The sequence below is a fragment of the Petromyzon marinus genome, chromosome 3 (assembly GCF_048934315.1).
Source record: "Petromyzon marinus isolate PM22_M1 ecotype Great Lakes invasive population chromosome 3, UKy_Petmar_22M1.pri1.0, whole genome shotgun sequence".
NCBI lineage: Eukaryota > Metazoa > Chordata > Hyperoartia > Petromyzontiformes > Petromyzontidae > Petromyzon > Petromyzon marinus.
Window position 1 is genome coordinate 922,983 of NC_133669.1, and position 23,239 is coordinate 946,221.

Here is a 23,239-nt window from a genome sequence, read left to right on the forward strand (position 1 = left end):
ACTGTTGGTAAGGTTTAAAGCACTCGGGGTTAATCTCCTGTATTTTTGTCACAGGTTGATAGAAAAGCAATGGAACGTGCCGTGCCGATATGAACGGCACTTCTGGCTGTTGCACTATCAGGACAGATAACGGGATCACTTTGGCGCCATTAGTACTGTCACATCACACTCCCCAGAGGCAAACGGCTGATTATCTACAATTATATCCCCTTATAAGGCAAATCCTATCTCCCTTTTACGAATAAGGACACAACTCCGCATGATAAATGTCCACAAAAGGATGGCGGTTGCCAAATTATAAATAGCATCATCATATGCTCTATCTCGGAATGTTTAGGTATTACGCATATTTAAAGTTGTATGTATGCTGAACTTCTTTAATACCATACGAGCCAACCGTGCTAATCGGAGTCGTGAGATACATTCACACAAAAGCACTCGCTTTGACCAATACACAGCCACCGTAGCGGTCACTGACGTAGCTATCCGACCAGGCCACATTTGCACCCTCCTGGGGCAACTTTGTTGAGGGGGGTAATTTCTAGGGACATGTCTGCATCGACATCATTATCGTAACCTTGACACAAAGGGTCACCTTTACACGCTCCCCGTCCACGGCAGTTGTCACGCAACGCCTCCACACGCCCGTGCCCTTTGTTTTAACACCGAATGTAAACGCGTGAATGTAAACCTGCTCTTTCTATTCAATACTCTAAGAGTATACAATACATAACAGGGGCCCTCAGACTGCCTGGAAGTCAAAAAAGCACCACCTGTTCCCGAGCAGTGCAGGCGCACGTCTGTATTCCAGCCCTGTGGAGGCAGCAGCGAGGGTTTGTGGATCACACACAGATGTTCTGACACTCCCTTCCCGTGGGCGTCGAGGTGCCATACTCTGACCTGCGATGAGAGAGCGGTACAGCCAATGTGGACTAATCTCCATCTGTTTCCGTCTGTATGGGATAGAGTGTTGCCCCCTCGCACGCGTGGGCTTTATCCACGTGCTCCTGTGTCCTCCCCACATGTATAAACACTCACGAATTGTCCGAAAACATCGTGATATATAGAGGATCGTTAAGCTTTGGCAATTATTGGCGTCGGCTCACCACCTCCTGGCTGCCTTACCACTCGACTGTGGTTCCTCCTGGCGCCTCTGAGTCATTCTCTCTCTACGAGAGCGAGGAGCGAATACTGTGCATCACGTTACAGGTCGTTATTATTATTGTAGCAATGCACGGGTAATGAAAGTTTGTTTTGTTTGATTTTAAGCCAAAAAATGCTTGCAAGACTCAATGAGCTATCTTTACAAGTGCTGGTGAATTAAAATGGGAACAATGCCTACAGAAAGCATAAAACTCACGTCACTAAATAGTTCACTGAACAAAACCAAACACATTACATTTCATCGTGCTTTTGCACTCCAGGTGTCATTTTTAACTACAGCTATTATCCTTAAATTAAATCGAACACGCATGTAGCTCACCCATGCACCTTACAAGCCACCGTAGGTGGATATGCAGACAACACGCATGAAACCAGGACTAAAACACACAGCAGTGCTTAAAAAGCTTCTATTCACCTCAGCAGTCTTATCCTTTACAGCAACCCTCCCTTGCTTTTGAAGTTCTGAAATCTATCCCCAATGTTAAAATCACTTGAACTAAATACTTTGCCTCTGCAAAACCAGCTGAGCAAAAATAAACAATGGTGGCAAGGCCAGTCTCAAAGCAAAGAAAAGGCAGCCAAGTGTTGGATTAGTCTATTTCCACCGATGCTTGAGCCATAACTGCATCAGATATTATACAGATAATGAGTCCCTGCAGCATAAGAGGTGGCACAGATATTTTTCAGGCTCCCACCACAGAGATAATGGAATCACTTCGGTGCCATTAGGACTGTCACATCACACCCCCTCCCCAAGTGGGCAGCATGGAGGAGGGCAGGTTACACAGATGGGTACTGGAGTGCCACCAGTCACCGAGGAAAAGAGCTAAAGCCACACAGTGGGCTACTCCAAGAGCAGACATTGAAAGATCGGTGCAGAATGAGTAACCACGACGTGACCTGGCAAAAGCATCAGCTATGCGGGTGTCAATGGTGCCAACGATTGAATGCCGCCCATCAAGTCGCAATGTACAACGTACTCCGAGAGATAAAGTGTACTCAGTGAGTGTACATTCATACACTATGTGGGTCGTTTTCTGGACATCTAACAATTCACCGTCCCCTCCCAACATATGACAATTTAATGTTATAATTGATGTTTTTAAAATACCATATGTAATATCTCATATGTATTATTTGCTTTGTACATTCCATCATGCTGTCTCAATAATTATATTTGCCCTCATTTAACATTTCCATGCAATGTGAACACACTGCACACGATCAATTCTTGTGTACACAATTCTGCCCAAGTATCATGACCATAAGCATCTATTTTCATCAATGACTTGTTACGTGGATTGTAGTTTGAATAATTTTCCACGCAGGAATATGACTGCGTGTGTTCTTATAGGAAATACATTGACTGCTGTTCAGAACATCATCACCCCAACTGGTGCTGAGCATGGGAGAATAGTCGATGGGATGCATCCAACAATTGGCTTGGCTCTTGCTCAAATGAGAAGCTCTTACAGCACAGGGGCTGCTGCATTTTAAATTAACATGTATTCAAAGCTATTAACATTTTTTGTAAATCTTATAATTTAGCACGGAGGCTATTCGCAGCCTATCGTAATCCGAGTGTGGTCTCCTGGGTTAGACTGCATGTTGAGCATTTATCCTCTCAAGCCTTTGCCACGCACTACTGTGGGCATTTTCAGACACGTGGCCTAACCTGTGCATATCTGAAGATGCCCACAGACCTGGATGGCCAAAGCTTGAGAGAAGAAATTCTTCATATGTGGCCTAACCCAGCAGTGCACTCACTCATGGATCTCTATACTTCACGTGGAATGTTGTATATTAATTATTTTATAACATTGATTAGTAATATATTTTAGACATTTATTATTTTGGTATTTCCAATTTGAATCTACTGATTGGTCAGGATACGTCCTGACGAGCATCTATGTGGAAGCTGGAAAAAGAGGCGAGAGTCCATAGATAATTTATAAATAAAATATTGGCCAAAAAAATGGAAAACGCCTCTTGAGGTGAAAAACCAAAACCTTGCACTTCGTAACTGATGAAGTGTAAAGGCAAAAAGTGCAATCCATCATTTGAATTGACTTAAAGAAATACTTCATAAGCATCAACACATCATCCATTTAGAAAAATGGAGCGACTATTTTGAGAGCGCTACTGTCAATTGCCTAGAATAATATTGCCAGCTCGACTTTGACATGGCATCCTAACAATTCTGGCTTCTCTCCGGTCTAAGCTCCAGTAAAAACATCGTCGGCAGCTATTGGTGCTCACAAAGCGGTGCTAACTCTCATGCGGACCACTGCTCCGCAGTCCGGGCCGTTCCACGACTCTCGTCCCAGAGAAACAGTTTTCTCTACGGGCCAGCAATGATCTCAGCGTGTTGGCACAGCCCATTGTCTCCCTGTTACACTCGCCGGTTGGCATTTAAATATCCTCTGGCCCAACAAGTACTTTTTATTGCAAAAAAAAAAAAGATTAAACCTTTCCGGACTAAAAAAAAACGTGGGGGGGGGGGGGGGAGGACGGTGGGGCCATAGGAGTCGGCGTTGGGTGCGCGAGACAAAGTCGTCGCCGCTCGCGGGCATGCCGAATTTCGCTTGCGCCCGAGCGTGCGGGCACGCGCAGGTGAACTCGTTTAGCCCCGACCAGGAGTGTGCACAGGCGACGCAGGGGCCCCAGTTTTGCTTTTCAATACGCAACGAGAGAATACCTGACTGTTGCATATTTTTTTTTTACTGCAGGCGAGCGATAGGTTTAAATTAATGAATGAAATCTTGTGGTACAATGAAGCGACCCGTGGCTTATTTGTGCAGGCCCGGATGGTTCGTCCAGCTGCGCTCAGCCGTGGCCTTTTCTCCTCTTGAGCAAACACGTCCTTCCTGCCGTTGCATCAACAGTTGACACAATAGACCGATGGGCTCAAGTGATTAAGAAAAAAATGTTTAGAAAAAGGTAACAACCCTCACGCTGGATTTTACCGTATTTCTATTTGGGGTATAGAGCTCGATAACCTATACATTGCTGCCGTGCGTCATCGCTTTAGATGTATCGCTTTATATGTATCGCTTTCAGGTTCAAGGCCATGGTGCATTGTACATGTGGCTAAAATCAGTGTAGTTTGATGAGGAAATTATACACAATCCGGTACCGATACTGACCTGAACAGTATTCTTAATGTTCACATACTGTGTGGTATATAGTACCCCTGTCAGCGCAGGGTCAAGTGACCAACATGAGTTAGTCGAAATAGCCTTGAGCAAACAACATCAGGCACACCCATTTTTTGTTATAAAAGAGCACACGCATTTGTAACTGTGCATTCAGTTCCATGGTGTGTTGCGTGAATCCATCTTCAAGGGACCGTTCATCAATTAAACCTCCACAATCTTGTTGGTGAGAAGGGGACTACACATGTCCAAGACTTAACAGCAAATATATCTTTAAAAAATGATGGATGTGCTCAAAAAATGCGCCGTGTTTGCCAAGCTGTGGCATCCAAAGAGTATGGCAGCATTAATTACCTGCTCAATCCATCAGAAAGCAAGTTGGCCTTGACTCCAACAAAACACAAAGGGGAACGCTTTCTTGGTGGTTGCAAGGAGGTTCAATTGAAAGGGAAAGTGGGACACGGTGGATGGACAGGTAAACAACGCTCGGCTCAATTGCTTTTGTCGTTTGCTGGCATTGTGCAGGCCGGATTCAGCAGCGCCGCCGACATTGCCATGCATTCCGTGGCACAGTCATGGAAAGGTGGCGTGCTATAGAGGGACAGCTTGAAAAGACCAATTAACCCTTTGAAGGGCACAAGTGGCTTAATGCCAGAGTGGCTGTAATGGTAAGCTGACAAAGCAAATTTAATACATTCCTTTCCCATGTTAAAAAAGAGTAACATTTAATCGAGTCCATTGTCATAAGCATCAGCTGCCCATTGGTTAAAAATAATGATAGTACCTGTGAGCCAAGGGAATGTAACTTCTCATTTCCGAATTCATGCATTTAAAAAATATATAAAAATTTCTATATAAATTGGACGGTCAGGTTGCAAACCATTTTCATACACGAACCTCCTTCGAAAGCTTTTGTTCTATACGTGGATAATTTTTAGACGGTATTTTGTAAATTATACTTTATAATAGATGAAATTCTGAAACTGGATAAGTATACTTTTTTCACAATGACTTGTTAATCTAAAAAACACCCACAGAAACACACACTCCATCCCAAGTGACTCCCCCCTTCTTACATGGTGCATACACTTGTACAATACTCACACAATGCAGTTAATAACTTCATTTTTAAATGAAGTTATATATTTATTTCTAGAAATATAACATGAATCACCCATTGTTATATTATGCATGCACTTGCACAATATTTACCCGTAGCAGTGAATCCTACCGAGCTGTATTAAATAACATGAGGCCATTGCATGTAGCAGGTGTGCAGGCTTCTTCACTTGTGCTCATCTTACCATGTAACACTACAAGTCATATTTCAAAAGGATTCACTTACCTGTGCTAACAAAGGAGACTCTCAGTGCAGATCGTGTTATTGGGAATTCGAATCTTTCCCAATCAGCTATATGCCCCCTGCATCTGCAAGCTGTTTACAGCTTTGGGCTATACAAGACAAACTGCACTTACGTTTCAGAAGCCTTGCAGACCAAGGTCTCGATAGTTCACTACAAGGCTAAGTATTGCGAGTAAAATAAGACAAACACTTATAATTAACTGGACTTAAATTGGCTTTACACACACGCAGATGACAAGCAACCTAACCGACATGCATTTGTGCTACATCACTCAGTGTTTCATGGAATCAACCAATATTAACATCTAAATGATTGTGCCCGGTAATTGCGATAAAACATCGACACGGAGCACATGCGTAAAGAGTCCAATGACCTAGGGTAGAGGAAGATGCAGCTGACTGCCTTCGGGAACGAGTCTCACCTCGGAATGACTCGGAATGACTCTCACCTCGGAAGGCTGCTGCGACCTGGAAGCGGTCACCAAAAACGATCTTTGCGCATGAAGAGCTGTTTTTACCATCTCGGCCTGAAGACAACAAACATGAAGAAAAAAGAGATTATTTATATATTACACTTCAAAAGTCAAGAATAAGTGTCTACGTGCTGCAATGAGCATTTGAGAGCCTTAAGCCAGCAGTGGAAATACCCATGACAGACCCAGTCAGTTCACAGGAAAACCAGTGCAGACTTCCCACGGCGATACTAACTTTTATCAACCCTATAGGGATGATGAGATCAGGCAACCTTTGAACCGGCATTTGAACGCTCAACCTTCTCGTTTGTGTACAGAGGCAGTAAAAGTGATAGCGGACGGCCATGAGGAAGTGTTCGGACGCCGCGCTGTATAAGATTATCTGTGCGTGTACCACACGGAGCGGCTTCATCCGCGAGTGGCATTGAAGGCAAACATCGCATTCATTCATTTAAAACAAAAACTTCAACTTTGCTCTCGTGAGGACATTAAATGAACCAGGTACCACACAGTCATTTAACTTTCACACATTTGCAGTTTCAACCATTAAACACCACTCCAAACACTGCCGGCTGTGGGCACGGCTGTGTTGAAGTGCAATCAGGTGCATGAGCTTTGCACCAGGCACAGGTTTCTGTTGGTTTTTTGGTGTACAATAAGCCTGTTGCAGGGTATTGACTTGCAAAGCAAAGAACTATCAACGTCAAGAAAGTCTTTAGAATTATGCAATAGGTCAGAGGTTACTTTTAACCAAATTCCGCCTCCTCCAAAAGTGAACTATGAACTATAAATAGGCTTGCCTAGACTTGAGCGTTACAAAGTAACAACTCAACAACTAAACGCCAGTCACACATTTAGTGAAGCCGTGAAGGTAATCTCAGCCAATTGAAGGATACACATTCTGGGTGTTTCTGAACTGGGTTACAGCGTGTTTCACTTTACACTGGACTAAACTTAAAAAAATGAACTTGTGTGCTTTCATACAAAACAAACGCACCTGTATAGTTTTAAAAGCGACCCTTGGCATTGCTTAGGTCTCCCTGGTGATCACTTAGCTCAGCGACCCACTATGACTAACTTTAAGTTCCCTACTATGAGTAATTTAAAGTCCGCGACACTTGGGCTATTCCGCCACATTTTGACGTGAAATAAGTCCTTCTCATTCTTGTTCATGCGGTTCATTTCTCAAGCTCACTGGAATGTTTTGTTCTTGCCTAGTTCTGTGTGTTCTATTGTTTGTTTGGCACTTTCGTTATGGATCTTTCTCTTAAACACGCCTTTTTCTCGTGTCAAGTAACTTTTTCACCATTTGCTTTTTAATTTCATTACCACTTTAACTGCACTGTTCATTACAAAGTTAGTTATCTGAAGTGGTAACATCCATTTGATCACTTTGCTGCTCTAAGGATTAGAATTTCTGCTTCGAATCAGTCTAAATCTGCTAAACTCATGAAGTAGCCTTTCGATATTAACCGCCGTGGTGTCTCTAACGTACTTTGTTATCCCTTTGGCACCGCTGAAGCGTAACTTGCATCGCATCAGCCTGTGATCACTTCCTGTGTTGAAATTGCTGAGTACAGAGACATCTCTGACGACCCGGCATTTATCCGTGGGAATAAAGTCAATCTCATGTATACCGTTTCCTTCTCATGTACGTCTTGTCAGTAACGTCTGTCATTTGTACCGTCTGCCTCATTCTTTCTCGTTTGTAGCATCCGTCTCTTATGTTTTGTCTATCCCATTTGCATTGTGTGTCTTGTCTGTACTGTCAATCTCACATGTACTGCCCACCTTCTTTGCATCACCTATCTCGTTCACTCAGCGAGTCTAAAGATCCACTACAAAAGAACATAACCCGTAAAGAGTCGAAGCGAACATGTAGCAATCGGTGTTTGTATCAAGAATGTCAACTGCTTAGGCTAAGGTCACGATTCAAAGTGAAAGTGTGGATGCTGAGCACTTCTCTGCTTGCGCTGTAGTTGCTTCATGGTTATTATTCTGCTCATGAGGGAGACGGGGGGGGGGAGCCTGTGTATGGATGAAGAAAACAATGCTCTTGCTGTCGTAACACATCAATCAGCATCGCAGGACGCGTCTGCATTAGCATCATTACTTGATCCACTGCTGTTTGTTGCATGAGAACGGAACTGCAGTCTGAATTCATGAGCTCTCGTTCCGTATACTATATGAAAAACTTATTTTGCACCGTACGTAGCCAACCGTGCTAATCGTCTATGCCACTTATCAGGTGGTCATAATGCATATTATTTGGGTCTTTCGGTAAAGTCACGTAGATAGAACAATTAAAAAAATGAATATAAAGTGAATAAAAAAATAAAGTTAATACAAAATATTTGTATTCACTTTATTTTTATTGTGAAAGACCCAAAGAATATGCATTTCTGCAGTCACGAAAGCTTTAAGTCAAGAGGTGGTCAATAGTTTAATCCTGACCCTGACGCTTGCATATTTGCAGTTTGCACGTCTCTTTCCCCGTGGTCGCGTGGATTTCTCTCCGAGTCATCTGGTTTTTTCTCCTCCACATTTATAATCATCGTGCGCTTCGATTATTTGGCTGCTATAAAATTTACACGTGATAAGCCACTTCGTTGAGCTATCACTTGTGGCCAGGTCGCCTCTGACAAAGATCCAAGAGCTCAGTGGGCCTTAGGTTCATAGGGTCGGGCGAGCATCGATTCGAGGGTTGGTCCTGACCCCCCGTGAATCTGAGCGGTGGTTGCTCTTTTCGTTGCTGCTGCTGCTGCTCCCGACAAGTGCGTCACGAGGCCAGCTCCTCTCCGTGCTGCGTGGGCGTCGCCTTACAGTACATAGCCATGCGCGGCGCACGCCATCCCTGGGCAAGATCAGCCAGTCTTCCAACGACGTTTTCCCTTCACTCTCTCCCACGAGAGCGGCTAGGACGAGGCGTTTTGTCTTCGTTTTCAATTAAAGGTGATTACAGTGATGCTGCTGCTAGTAAAAGACGTTCCCTGTGTTACATCTAACAGAAATCTAACCGCTCACGCTTAGCAGTAACAACGAAGCTGCAGTGAGGGCTCGTGGCTGAATCGTTGCCTAAGAGGTGTTATTGCACCAACACTCCACATCTCCCACCGATCTTGTTTTTACTCCTAATGAGCTGAACACGAATGTTCTATGTAAAGCAATTTTCACATGGGTCACATTAACCAACTCATTCACCATACCTACGGCTAAACTCTCCATTTATAATTAAGGCAATGAAGGTACTGTGACTACCTTTTAATGCCTCTTACCTTGATCAGATTATATTTAGTATCACAATGCAGAGAACCAATTGGGAATATTTATATCTTTGTGATACTGTAACAGGCAATGTAGTGATCACATTTTAATATCCAGTTTGATTGTTCTGCTAGTTTAAGGCATTTCATCACTCGTAAACAACTTTATTCAGTATCTCCATCTTTCAGTGTTCCTGAAAGCAATCTATGGGCATCGTCCAGGAATGTCGATCCAAGTCATGTGTATAGAATTAAGCAACCCGCCTGGAAGCATAATTATCAGAGATGTCACGGTTCTCCACCCCACCACCGCCACTTGATGAATAATCATGATTCAGGGTCACTTACAATTGATGCATCGATTCTTTTTTGTCTCGTTCACTTCATTCAGCAATGAAAGGTGCCAGTTCCATTTAATGTACCTATAACTTACATGAATAGTAAATAAATAAATTCATAAACACACATTTGATGCATGTATCGCGAGTGAAAAAATATGCATTGTTTTAAATCGAGAAATCAATGTAACGTTACATAGTCATTACCCAAAAAAAACTGATAAAGTAAATTGGTGAAGTGGAAAAATTATGTTTATATGATGTAATGTTTGGCACCACCACATCAGTGGAACCCACGCCCAACCGCTGCTACACGTTCAGTCAGTTACCGTGGAGGATCAGCTGATTGTATCCAGGTATCAGAACCCACATTTTCCATGCATATGATCGCGCACAAAACACTTGCTGACCCAACAGTGCCCGGATTAATTTACAAAGCAAGTTGTTAGTCAGCAGCAGGGATACATCGCGGAGCGGGGTCGAGTCACAACGATGATTCAATGGGGCGTAAACGATAGATGTAACATTTGTTATTCAAGCCGTAATCTTGTAATGACCTAAATAAACCTAAAAATAAATCAAACAAATGCACATTAACTATTTGCACTGACCTCACTGGTAACTATGGATGTGTGGACTAGTTACGTGGGAAATGGAAAGTTTTCGCATGAACGTTAACCATCAATATCGCACTGCATTTTTCACAATTGCATTACAATTGTGAATATTGCATAAAATTTAACTTTCAACGCGTCGTAGGAGGCTCGTCTAAAATTCCCAAAAAAAACACAGTTGTGTCCTCCGAACATAAATACTTTTACTGTGACCAAAGTCTCAACAAATAATACATGCGGTTGTGGAAAGTCAATGAACCGTCCGCTGGTTGGCTGTGTGTGGGTTTTAATGTCATTAAGCACTTCACAAGTATTTTTTCCAAAATGCTTGTACATTTACGATAATGAAAAACATGACAAAAACACAACATCGAGATAAGGTACCCCGTGTCCCCTTGGCAACTGTTCACGTCACGGCTAAATATGGCTTTGGAGCAGCACTTGGTAGGAGCACCCATACATGGCTAAGGCAGTCACCACCACTGACGGCTGGCAATATCTCTCTCCGATCGGGGCCCAAATACTTTACAGGCGCCAAGGAAAGAGAGGGGTGCGCTGCACTAAGGAGGAATGGGCTTAAGGAAAGAGGGAGACTGAAGGCAACGTGTCGGAATACTCCAGGAATATTTACCGAAAGCCCTTCCAGACACCAGCTGTTCACAAAGTAACCGCTGTTGGCCTTGTGACAAATCCAGTGGAACATTCGTGCCGAGGGTCTCCACCAGTATTATGTCTCATTATTAATTAAAATGCAACAAATTGATTTGGAGCTTGGGACATTTTAACCAAGTAACTTTAAATATCCCTGCAGTGTCACAAAAAAGATATAATCAACGTGCCCATGATATAAGAAACGTCTAAATATACCAAACGATTTTTTTACGAAAAATTGTGCCAAGGTCTACCAAGGCTCATAAAATTTGCATGCATAACGGCTTGGGTTCTACTAAAATTAACGTTATTTCCTGCTCAAACAAGCATCGAGGCATTGGTGCTCATCTCCTTATAGCCCGGAACCAGGTGGAAAAATTCCACATTCCTATGGCAGGGGCGAGTATAAAAATGACAACCAGTGTTGACTTCCCCAGAGGGTGGTACTTGTATATTGACCCCAAAGGGATGATGGGCTGAGTCAACTCCAAACCAGGATTTGAACTCATGAACCTTCTGATTGCGAGTCGCTCGCTCTACCACTGAGCCACCTGGGCCAGGTCTGAATAAAAATATACAGGGTGTTTAAAAACAAATGGACCCATTTTCAAAGAAGTACATTTCTTCAATGGCAACATGTTACAATTACACAAAAAGTTACAAACGGTTTAATGAGTTATCAAGTTTTACTAACCATTTTATAAATGCTCTATGTGCCCTCCACCTGCTGTACAGACAACATCGAAACGATAATCGAATTCGTCCCAAACGCCTCTTTTCTCACGTTTTCTTCTTGAGCTGCGTGGTCGCACTGTGCTCTTCCTCTTACATCAACAGCCCGTTTCCTCAAATTGTCGGTACCAACGACGAATGCTCTTTGACATTGGCGGATCAATGCCAAAACGCCGTTTAAACGCACACTGCACCGCAATTACGGATTCAGTTTTGCTGAACTGCAGAACGCAAAACGCCTTGTGTTGGCGGGTCACCGTCTTGCGAATGCCTGAGGCTTGGGGCTGTTTGTGCGCTGGGAGAGATATCTCGCGGTTATCATTTGAAACTGTATGCCCTGCCCTCTCTATGCCCCGCCTTCTATGCCCCGCCCTCTCTATGCCTTGCCCTTTCTATGCCCAGCCCTTTCAAGTGGTAAGAGTTTCATTCATGGGCGGTTCGTGGTTGCAGAGAAATAGCGATTTCAAATCGTGTCAATCTTTTTGAAACACCCTGTATATCTAATATTGTGATTGATATATCTGTAAATATGCAATTCACGAACCTGGAAGGCAGGGTTGGTGGATTAAAGATGGAGCTTCAGTGCATGCGAGACTGCTAAATCGAGTGCTTATGAAGTGCCTGTACAAGCCAATAAAAGTAGGTTTCTGATCTAACTACACAGTTCAGGTGTTAATCCCACACATGTGGGTTTTCTTTGGAGACTTCAAAATCCATTCAATGTAAAATTACACAAATAAAATAAAATTGCCAAACATCCCAAAGCTTTGACACTTTCCACTTTCCGGTGTAAACAATAAAAATGGATCAAAATGTTTTCTTCACACATATGTGGCTTGCCATAAGTAAAATGTTGAGCGCCTGTGATCACACACTCGGTATACATGCGTACTAAGCTGAAGCTTCAACGACTGCAGTATGTGTAGATCTTACATGTATCAGCACTATACATTTCAGGCATCCAATTTCAGAAATGCACAATGAACATCGATCTCTCCTCCATGATCCAAACAGCTTAACCCTCTAAACAAACACCTAGAAAATAGATGATTAAAAACTGTTGCCATCTATTAAAGAACCGTCTTTGATTAAAAACCAAAAGTTTAACCGTAACACGTTCATTCCAATTGATAATTGCCACATTGTTTTAGCTAAAACAACATACAAACACCATTTACAGCATGACACGATTGCTGTATTCCATGCATTAACATATACGAAAGCTAACAATTAAACACACAGAATTACAACAATACACATAGTGAACATCGTTCTTTCAAAATGACACATCAAACGTGCGAAAGAAAAACAAGAGATGCCTTTGAAAAGCGCCGTTTTAAACACTCGGGCATTCACGGGGCACCTGCTGAAGCTTAAGCCTCTCTTGCCAGGGCTGCATTTCACTTTTAACCAATCTCTTGCCATATAAACTTTCACCAACCCTCAAGCTTTCCAATAACCTCAAGAAAGGAGTCACTTGTACATTTAAAGCACTGCTGTTGAAGTAGTTGTGAACAGGTGCGGAAGGCGCTATACACCACATTCTTTTTCTCCCTCTAGATGTTATTTTGGCCATGCCCGTGCCACACGCGCATTTTTTGCTAAATCCTGGACAGTCAGACAACCAGTGAGAACTCCTGGCAGCAGTTATAAATGTAGCATTTTGTAACCAATTCCATCACTGTGCATTGTGCATTTGTGCGTGTGTGGAAGCGAATGAATGCTCACTTCTATGCCTATTTTACAGTCTGGTAAATGTGTTTGTGACATGCGGCACATTGTTTGTGGCATACGGAATATTGGAGTGGAATGTACTCTTCACGCTAAATGTTGCAACACAATAGTGGGTTCCAGGGTGTTCCTCAGATTAGTTCCATAAAACCAAAACAATTATGTTTCTCATATTATTTATACAACACTGATTATTATAGAAAAAAAATGACAATTTCTAAACTGATATAATAACTTTGAGTGCTTATTTGCCTCCCATATTAACACGTTGGTTGACTGGCGCGCTGTTGAGTTGTCAGCAATGCAGACCGAATCAACGAGCCAGGGTCACCCATCCTGCCGGGACACACGCGGCGCCTGAGCTGAGACAGAGTTCTGTCGATCTCACATCGGCCTCATCATCCACCTTTGGACCCACAGACAGGACACTGACCAGAGAAAATCATCTTCGACCACAAGGGATTGCGGAATTTGACAATGAGCCCATCAAAAATGCTGTTATCTTTACACAGTGCGAGATCGCTCATTCTCCTCTGCTGCCCCCAATGACCTGAATTGCCATCCCCCTGCTGTCCACGCTGCTCACTCCCTGCCCCCGTTCAAGTCCAGGCTTAATCACTTCCTTTTTTTCCTCTGCCTATGATTGACTGCCGCTCTCTGTAAAAATGTATGTCCACTGTTTCTGTGTAACATCTTGAGATATGGTTGAATATAGACACTTATATGAAGCCAATGTTTTCCAAAATGAGTGCACGTGTAGTATTATACGCAGTTCTACATGCACCATGGTTATAAACAAGTTAAAGCAACAATCCCTGGAGTCTGAGCCAGCCCTGCCTCTTCTGAGCCCAACATGCCACTTGCGTACATGTTTGTTCACAGAGTTGAGTTTGAGAATTAAAACTGCTACAAGTGCCCTACACAGTGCCCCACACAGCATACAGTGAGGGAAAAAAGTATTTCATCCCCTGCTGATTTTGTACGTTTGCCCACTGACAAAGAAATTATCAGTCTATAATTTTAATAGTAGGTTTATTTGAACAGTGAGAGACAGAATAACAACAAATTCCAGAAAAACGCATGTCAAAAATGTTATAAATTTATTTGCATTTTAATGAGGGAAATAAGTATTTGACCCCCTCTCAATCAGAAAGATTTCTGGCTCCCAGATGTCTTTTATATAGGTAACGAGCTGAGATTAGGAGCACACTCTTAAAGGGAGTGCTCCTAATCTCAGCTTGTTACCTGTATAAAAGGCACCTGTCCACAGAAGCAATCAATCAGATTCCAAACTCTCCACCATGGCCAAGACCAAAGAGCTCTCCAAGGATGTCAGGGACAAGATTGTAGACCTAAACAAGGCTGGAATGGGCTACAAGACCATTGCCAAGCAGCTTGGTGAGAAGGTGACAACAGTTGGTGCGATTATTCTCAAATGGAAGAAACACAAAAGAACTGTCAATCTCCCTCGGTCTGGGGCTCCATGCAAGATCTTACCTCGTGGAGTTGCAATGATCATGAGAACGGTGAGGAATCAGCGCAGAACTACACGGGAAGATCTTGTCAATGATCTCAAGGCAGCTGGGACCATAGTCACCAAGAAAATAATTGGTAACACACTACGCCGTGAAGGACTGAAAGTCTGCAGCGCTCGCAAGGTCCCCCTGCTCAAGAAAGCACATATACATGCCCGTCTGAAGTTTTCCAATGAACATCTGAATGATTCAGAGACCAAAATGGAGCTCTTTGGCATCAACTCAACTCGCCGTGTTTGGAGGAAGAGGAATGCTGCCTATGACCCCAAGAACACCATCCCCACCGTCAAACATGGAGGTGGAAACATTATGCTTTGGGGGTGTTTTTCTGCTAAAGGGACAGGACAACTTCACCGCATCAAAGGGACGATGGACGGGGCCATGTACCGTCAAATCTTGGGTGAGAACCTCCTTCCCTCAGCCAGGGCATTGAAAATGGGTCGTGGATGGGTATTCCAGCATGACAATGACCCAAACCACACAGCCAAGGCAACAAAGGAGTGGCTCAAGAAGAAGCACATTAAGGTCCTGGAGTAGCCTAGCCAGTCTCCAGACCTTAATCCCATAGAAAATCTGTGGAGGGAGCTGAAGGTTCGTGTTGCCAAATGTCAGCCTCGAAACCTTAATGACTTGGAGAATATCTGAGATGTGTGCAAACCTGGTGGCCAACTACAAGAAACGTCTGACCTCTGTGATTGCCAACAAGGGTTTTGCCACCAAGTACTAAGTCATGTTTTGCAGAGGGGTCAAATACTTATTTCCTTCATTAAAATGCAAATCAATTTATAACATTTTTGACATGCAATTTTCTGGATTTTGTTGTTGTTATTCTGTCTCTCACTGTTCAAATAAACCTACCATTAAAATTATAGACTGATCATTTCTTTGTCAGTGGGCAAACGTACAAAATCAGCAGGGGATCAAATACTTTTTTCCCTCACTGTATAGCTAGGAAGAACACGTACTGCAGTATGACCTTGACACCAAATGCTCTATGGACGAGATTAATCTGACTTTACATTTTTTTTAATAGTACAAATCTATCCTCCTTTAATCACAAAATTATATTGCTTGACTAAACACTGGTCATGCCCAACTCAAGTTTACTTTTTACATATTATCCGTCTATGTAAAAACATGTGAATTGGTGTGTTTTAAACTTAAACTTTGTGACTTACAACACAAATTATTATTCGACTATTGTGAGTTCAACAAAAATGTTCATGAGTACTAACTCGAACACATGGTGCTTGTTCTAATATGGGGGGAGGACGAAAGTAAAAAAACACACCACAAGTAACACTAGCCAATTTGCACACACGGAAAAGCAGTCATTGTAGACACGTCTTAACAACTGTGCAATGATAAACTCCTTTATGCAGGCGGTCAGTCTGTCAGCGGACACCAGCTGACAGGGCCCAGGTTTTAATCTCAAGCGCCGACACTGGTGGCGAGGTGCAGCTGTCACGCGGCACTCACCCCAGCCGGCCTGCCGCTCCAGGGATTACGGCGCTCAGCCATCATAAAGGGTGCCATTATACGGCAAAACCCCAGAACATCTCTGGACATTAAAAGCGTTCTCTCTGATGTCCAAAATTTCGGTATCGTCGTTACAACCGCGAGCAAAGTGTGCAAGTCACGCAACGATTTATAATTGCCGTTGCGCGAGGTACACTTTTCAGTTCTTGTTTTGATCTTCATTGAGACTCTTGACTGCAGCTGCAAAAGCTGACAATTAAGTTAAAGATTTAACTATGTCTCTGCAATGAAGAGGGATAAGACACTACTTATTTTCAAAGAAACCAATAAGTGGAGATGATCAGAGAGTACATAATATATTTGCCTATCAGACTTTACTAAAGCTACTGAATATCTGAACATGGATGTAATGATGACTATCAGGGAAATTCTGATTTACCTTAGATTTTCCTTTAAAATGTCAAGTGTTGTTTGTTCGAAACGCACCATGGCAGGGTACTCGAGTGATCACCGAGGCGTGGTTTAAGTGGAAAGTTGAGTTTGACCCACAATGTGCGTGTTAATCACTCACACACGGTCTTGGTAATGTTGAAAATTAAATAACAGGAAGAGTTTCTCACAATCATTCACGAGCATTTCATTACTAGGCATCAATCCTCGAAAAAACATTGTAATATTTTATACTTGAACAAAAAAATATATTTTTAGGTGAAGCATTTGAAATATGCACACGGCATTATCCAATACGACCTCGACACATTGGCCCACAAATAAAATAAAAATGTATCCCGAACGTCACTTAGGAAAGGGCCTCCACACCATTCATGCGCAATACCAGCAGTGCCCGAGAGCCCTAGCGTAAGACAGACATGGACTATGGAATGTGTGACAATGCTCGAATGCAACTGCTACGTTTTACAGTTGGAGTGGAGGCACGCGATGTCGAGTTGGACGGTGTGCTTTAAATAAACACACACAACCTCCCAACGGTCAATCATGAACAATGTATACTACACCCGCAGGGCTCTGCTTGTATTTAACGACTCAGAACAACTTGTGAAGAAAGCCTTTAAAAGAAGGGAAAATAACTGAGGAAAACCAAATAAAACTGGCCATACTGCAGAGAGTTCTTGAAAGAACCGGGGTATGTGGAGGCAGGCAAAATAACCATAAAGAGTTGAAAAATGCTGAAAATAAAATCTGACCCCAAATAATGGAATTGAGATGAAGATATAGAGTAAAAAATGGCCCTTCAGAGGCTTCCTTGATGATATCATACTTGAATAATTTTATGCGAAAGTGGGAAAGTGATCACATAACCACGATACCCGAAAATGTTTGGTGTTTGTACACTCCTCATTGGAATGCACCCATGTCTATAACCGCTACTCACGTGGCTCTCCACTTCTCCGCCTATGTCACGGCTGTAGCGAAGGTACTGGGCTACAGGCCCGGCCAGGAGACTGTCAAATGCCTCCACGCATGGCGGCACCTCTACACAGTGGTACACACGTTGGCACATACGGCAGCGCACACACATGGTGGCACACAGGGAAGCACACAATGGCACACAGGACAGCACGAACACAGTTGCACAGAGGGCAGCACAAACAGTGGCACACAAGAGAGCACATAGATACACAGTGGCATTTTAAAACACCAGAGCACACATTAACTTTATAATTCAATACAATTGCTAATTTTTAAATGATGTACTGAACAGTTAGTCCTCACTGATGTGGATTTTATTTTCCAGCTAAATAAGACGTGTTGGTCTATATAGCATAGATTAATAAATTAAATTATATTTACATTTTATTCTCCAAATAGTTTTTTTTATTTACAATCCACTTGAATAACACATTATTTTCACCTGTAGTCTATGCAATTTATAAGTTACTTACAGTAGCTATCATATGTTAAGTGATAATGTATTTAAAAAAAAGTGTTTTACAATTACATATTCAATTGCAGATGCTCATAAAATTGCCCCATCAGATGAAATCAATGTGGTCGCATTTAGGTGCAATAAAAATCCCAATTTAACCGTATATCGCAAACATTGCTCCCAACACAAACGCATCTCTGGCCTTACCTTCTTCAATGCCATTGATTGCATCTCCACTGGGGCCACCAGTTCCTCCAGGGAAGGCAGCCTCCAGCCTCTGTGCCACAATCTCCAGTCGCTCCACCAGCTGATTTAAGTCTGCCATCCTGGCCCCAGTGTCACACATCACAAGATTGTAATGCATATAATAAAGGCAAACGCTTCCCAGGTTCACCTTGCAGATGCTAATGCTGTTAGCAAGCACCTACTAAGGGCAACGTGAGTGGATGGTGTGTTTCATTTGAGTGCTGATATTGACACGTCGCACTCGGTTATTGTTGTAAAGCTGAGCAGAACATGGGAAGGTCCAAGACAATTTCAGATACCATGTGCTACTGATTTTATCCATGGCTGGGAATATAACCCAGGTTTCCAGGATCATAGCACTGTGGCCCACTGCAACAACGCACCCCATCACACAAATACACAGAACGCTGCAAACTAAGACACTGTGCTACATTGTAACTGGTTAACCAATGTTTATGTGATGGTTATGCCGTCATAGCAGATATTGGCTGCCATTATATTAAGACCCAGACCTATTTTTAGGAAACAAAATGTGCATTTTATATTTCCACAAAGGTGTATTTGACTTTGAATGAAACAAATGCTGAGGCATATTCTTGCTGAGTCACGGTATAAATACATATTCTGATTGTGTTTCAACTCCAGAAATACAAAATCACAATATTTGCACAGGCAGTAATTTCCAGCTTGAAAACAAATTAAAAAAACGAGATGATATACTGTGCAGGCACGTGGGAGGCATTACTGCACTGGCTGGCACATGCAAGATGTTGGTGGGACCACCACCACCACCACCAAAGCAGGCTTTGTCTCACACACAGCGGTTACGAGGATGACATCGACGATACTGACACCGCGACACCAGGTGCAGCTCATGTATTAAGGATATGTTGACCTAGGGCAGGTTAAGGTCAAATCCTGACACCAAATGTCACCGTTGTTGTGCATCATGAACAGGAACCTATTGTGGGTCGTCATGCATTGATAGCACAGTTCATGAACCATCACCAACCACCACGTAACTCCTCATACAAGTCCAACAGTAAACAGCATGTGCATAAACACTTAGCGTATCATTCCCATCTTGATGATTTCCCAACCTCATCAGATTTTTTTCACGACAATTTGACGGCAGTTGATCCATTGGTGACAATGAGGACGCCCCCACATGTTTACAAGAAATCTGAGCAAAAATAAGCAATCGTCTTAATGGGAATGATACCCTAATATGTAGCCATTATATAAGGTATACATGTAGATAGTATAATCAGTACATGTAAATTGTGTGTAGATCTGGTCAGGTTTGCTGTGGTTGGATCACTGTACCACTATGAAGGTTATGAGTACATTAGTTCAAATTCCCAGTGGAGCGTTGACTAACAATAACAAAAAACTAGGCCTATCATCCTTCTGGAGTTAAAAAAGTGATTAGAGTACCTGTTTGTGGAAAAGTTAGTTACTGTCATTTGTGAAACAGAGCTTTATCGTTATTGGGTCTTTTGGTAAAGTCACGTAGATAGGTTAAAATAAAATAACAAAAAACTACGACGTTTCGATCGCAACACAAGCGGTCGTCTTTCTTTTCCCGATGACGACCGCTTGTGTTACGATCGAAACGTCGTAGTTTTTGTTATTTTATTTGACCCTATCTATGTGACTTTACCGAAAGACCCAATAATATGAATTTCTGCAGTCACGAAAGCTTTAAGTCAAGATTTAGAGCTTCATAGCTCATCGGATTCCTCCAGTATACATATTCTGATTCTGGCTGTCTCTTAAATACACTGGGTCGTACAAGAGGAATGTAATATTTATACCTTAGGCTCAATGGCATCAACAAAGATGAGACTATTTAGGCAATTTATTTTAGTTTTTAAGTTGTGGAAAATACATTTCGATGATCAACAACAACAAAAGGCTTGGTGCACTTTGAGGCCACATCAAGGGCGAGAAGCCGTGCATGTGTGATGAGTACGGCAAGACGTTTTTCTCACGCTCGGCCTACAAGTATATATATTTCTATTCCACTTGTGTGTAAATCTGTGTATACCCCGGACATTTTAAAGATGGCAATTCTCCTGCTGTGTATCATACTGCTGTCCCTCCCGGCCATATCTAGTGCCACACTCAACTCTACAAAAGGCTACACTCGTTATTTTGCGTCAATACTTGTTGCTCGATTTGCCACTACACCTGCAAATGAAACAGCTCATAGACACTTCTACACTCCATCATTGTATCCTTTTAAACGCTATCTTTGTCCAATTACTTCACCAGCACTCCTTCCAAACTTCATTCTGCTCTTAAAAATAACACCATCTGCGAGCTGCTGCTATTCGTCCAAGGTTCGCCGCTCTTCATCCTTTCACAGAAAATACTTATGCAAACTGTTAATTCTACTTTTCTTATTTCTGGGTGGTATTAAGCTTCATCCTGGCCCAAATGAAAAGAACTTGTATAATTCTGTAGATTTTTCTGGCAGGAAAGGTGTTGGTGTTCTACATGTCAACATCAGAGGGCTAGTGATTAAATTAAGTCAACTAAAACTAGAAGTGGCAAATCTTGACACGGACATTTTTTGCCTAACAGAAACATTTCTCACTCCTGCCGTCAATGACTTGCAGATTACGATTGAAAACTACAACCTTTTTCGGCTTGACCGAGGATCTAAAGGAGGTGGAATTGCCATCTATGTTCGAAACACTATTGCATGTTCACCAGCTCACTCCTTGTTTAAAAAATGTTGCTTTGAAGGTTTGGCTCTCAGAATAACTCTCCCAAATAATCAACAGATATTGGTCGTGTGCTGCTATAGACCGCCTTGTGGGAAGGATGTTGAAGCTGCATCGGCACTGAGAGAGCTTTTTGGGGGCCTCCCTAAAGGTGAAATAGTTTCAGTGGGTGATCTAAATTGGAATTGGCTAAACCCGCCGGCCGTGGCCACAAATTTTACAGATGAATTTAACCTGTTTCAATTAATAAATGTCCCCACCAGACCCAACCTAAAAAATCCGGGACAGTCAACTCTGCTTGACATCCTATTGACAAATGCCCCTCACAATTTCGCACTGACTGGTGTTCTGGGTAATAACCTTAGTGATCACTCCTTCATTTTTGGGGTGAGATCATCAGCCAGACCCAAAGCCCCCCTAAAATTGTTGAGAAGCACTCTTTGAGGCACTTCAGCACTCAGGCATTTACAAATGATGTGCTTCACTCGGATATTGATAAGGTCTGTGATATCCCCAACCTGACTACGGCTTGGAAGACTTTCAGGTACACGTTTCTCCAAATTCTTAACAAACATGCTCCGTTGGTTAGATTTAAAACTAAAGGCAACCGCCCACCATGGTATGATCCTTTGATTACAAAGCTCATGAAAACTAGGGACAAGGCTTGGGCATGTGCTCAGAAAAGTAATTTGGTAAATGACTGGCTAGAATACAGGATTTTAAGGAATAGATGCGTAAAAAAAATACGGCATGCAAAAAATGCCTACTTTTCCTCCACTCTCCTGGAATCACATGGAAATGCCAGGATTTTTTGGAAAACAATCAAATCTATCGAAAAGGCATCCAAAACAGACAATCTGCCCGTTGAGCTTAACTAAAATGGGGAATATTTTTCAGATCCCAAAAAAATAGTTGACAATTTTAACCTTCATTTTTCTGAAGCTGGTAATCTTTTTGATAATGTATTGGGAGTCATCCCTGCTCCTGCAAATTCCTACACCCCTGTCCAAACATTAAACGAATTTAGTTTCCAAACAATCCACGAAAGTAATGTTCTGAATGTTCCGTTTGGAATTTATAAAAGCTACCATACTGCCTCTACTTGACTACTGTGACATCGTGTATAAATCAGCCCCAAGTACTGTACTGAAGAAGCTTGATTCCATCTATCACTCGGCCTTAAGATTTGCATTGAACTGCCCATATAGGACTCACCACTGTGATCTCTACATTGGGTCAAACTTAACATCTCTTAATGTTCGACGGCATGTGCACCAGATCTTATTTATTCACGATGTACTTCCAAAAAAATCCGCAGACTACCTACTGGATCTCCCCTCTGTTTCAAAGAACAAATTTGACCTCAGGTCTTCGCTCATTTACCAGCTTCACATTCCCTATTGCCGTACAAAAACTGGAGGAAGGGCCTTTGCTATTGATGCCCCCAGGGTCTGGAATGCTATTGCCAATAAACTGCAACTTGAATCGCTACCAATGAGATCTTCACTCAAAACTGTTCTGGAGTTGTACACCCCTAGCTGCCACTGCTATTCAGTGGCCTAAATATGGCTCTAGATTTTGGTGTTATAATTTATGTAGTTTATTGTTAAAAATTCGGTCACAGTCCCTATGATCACTGTTACATTGCATTTATGGCTTTTATTTTGGTGATTTCGAAAACGTTTTTTTTGTTTTGGCCATGTTTTTGTTTGTTGCAGTACGGAGTTAGACTGATGGCCTTAATCTTAGTTATCTTGTGGTTGTTGTTGTTATTTGACTTGCATCCCACTGGGATTTTTGCACACAGCGTTGGTGTACGGTGCTATTTCAGGAATATTTTGATGTTTTTTTCCTGGATTTTCTGTTTGCACAGTC

General features: G+C 42.4%; 1 protein-coding gene across 3 annotated transcripts in view; it reads right to left on the reverse strand.

Moving 5' to 3' along the window:
* LOC116938435 (adenylyl cyclase-associated protein 2-like) overlaps positions 1 to 23,239 on the reverse strand; it is a 40,930-nt gene that overhangs the window by 16,249 nt on the left and 1,442 nt on the right. For all 3 annotated transcript variants that reach the window (XM_076072097.1, XM_032945547.2, XM_032945546.2), the window contains exons 2-4: positions 18,594 to 18,712; positions 17,892 to 17,992; positions 6,132 to 6,209 (exon numbers count right to left, since the gene is read on the reverse strand). In XM_076072097.1, the coding sequence (XP_075928212.1) occupies positions 6,132 to 6,209; positions 17,892 to 17,992; positions 18,594 to 18,712 (298 nt within the window). The remainder of the gene's footprint in view (positions 1 to 6,131; positions 6,210 to 17,891; positions 17,993 to 18,593; positions 18,713 to 23,239) is intronic.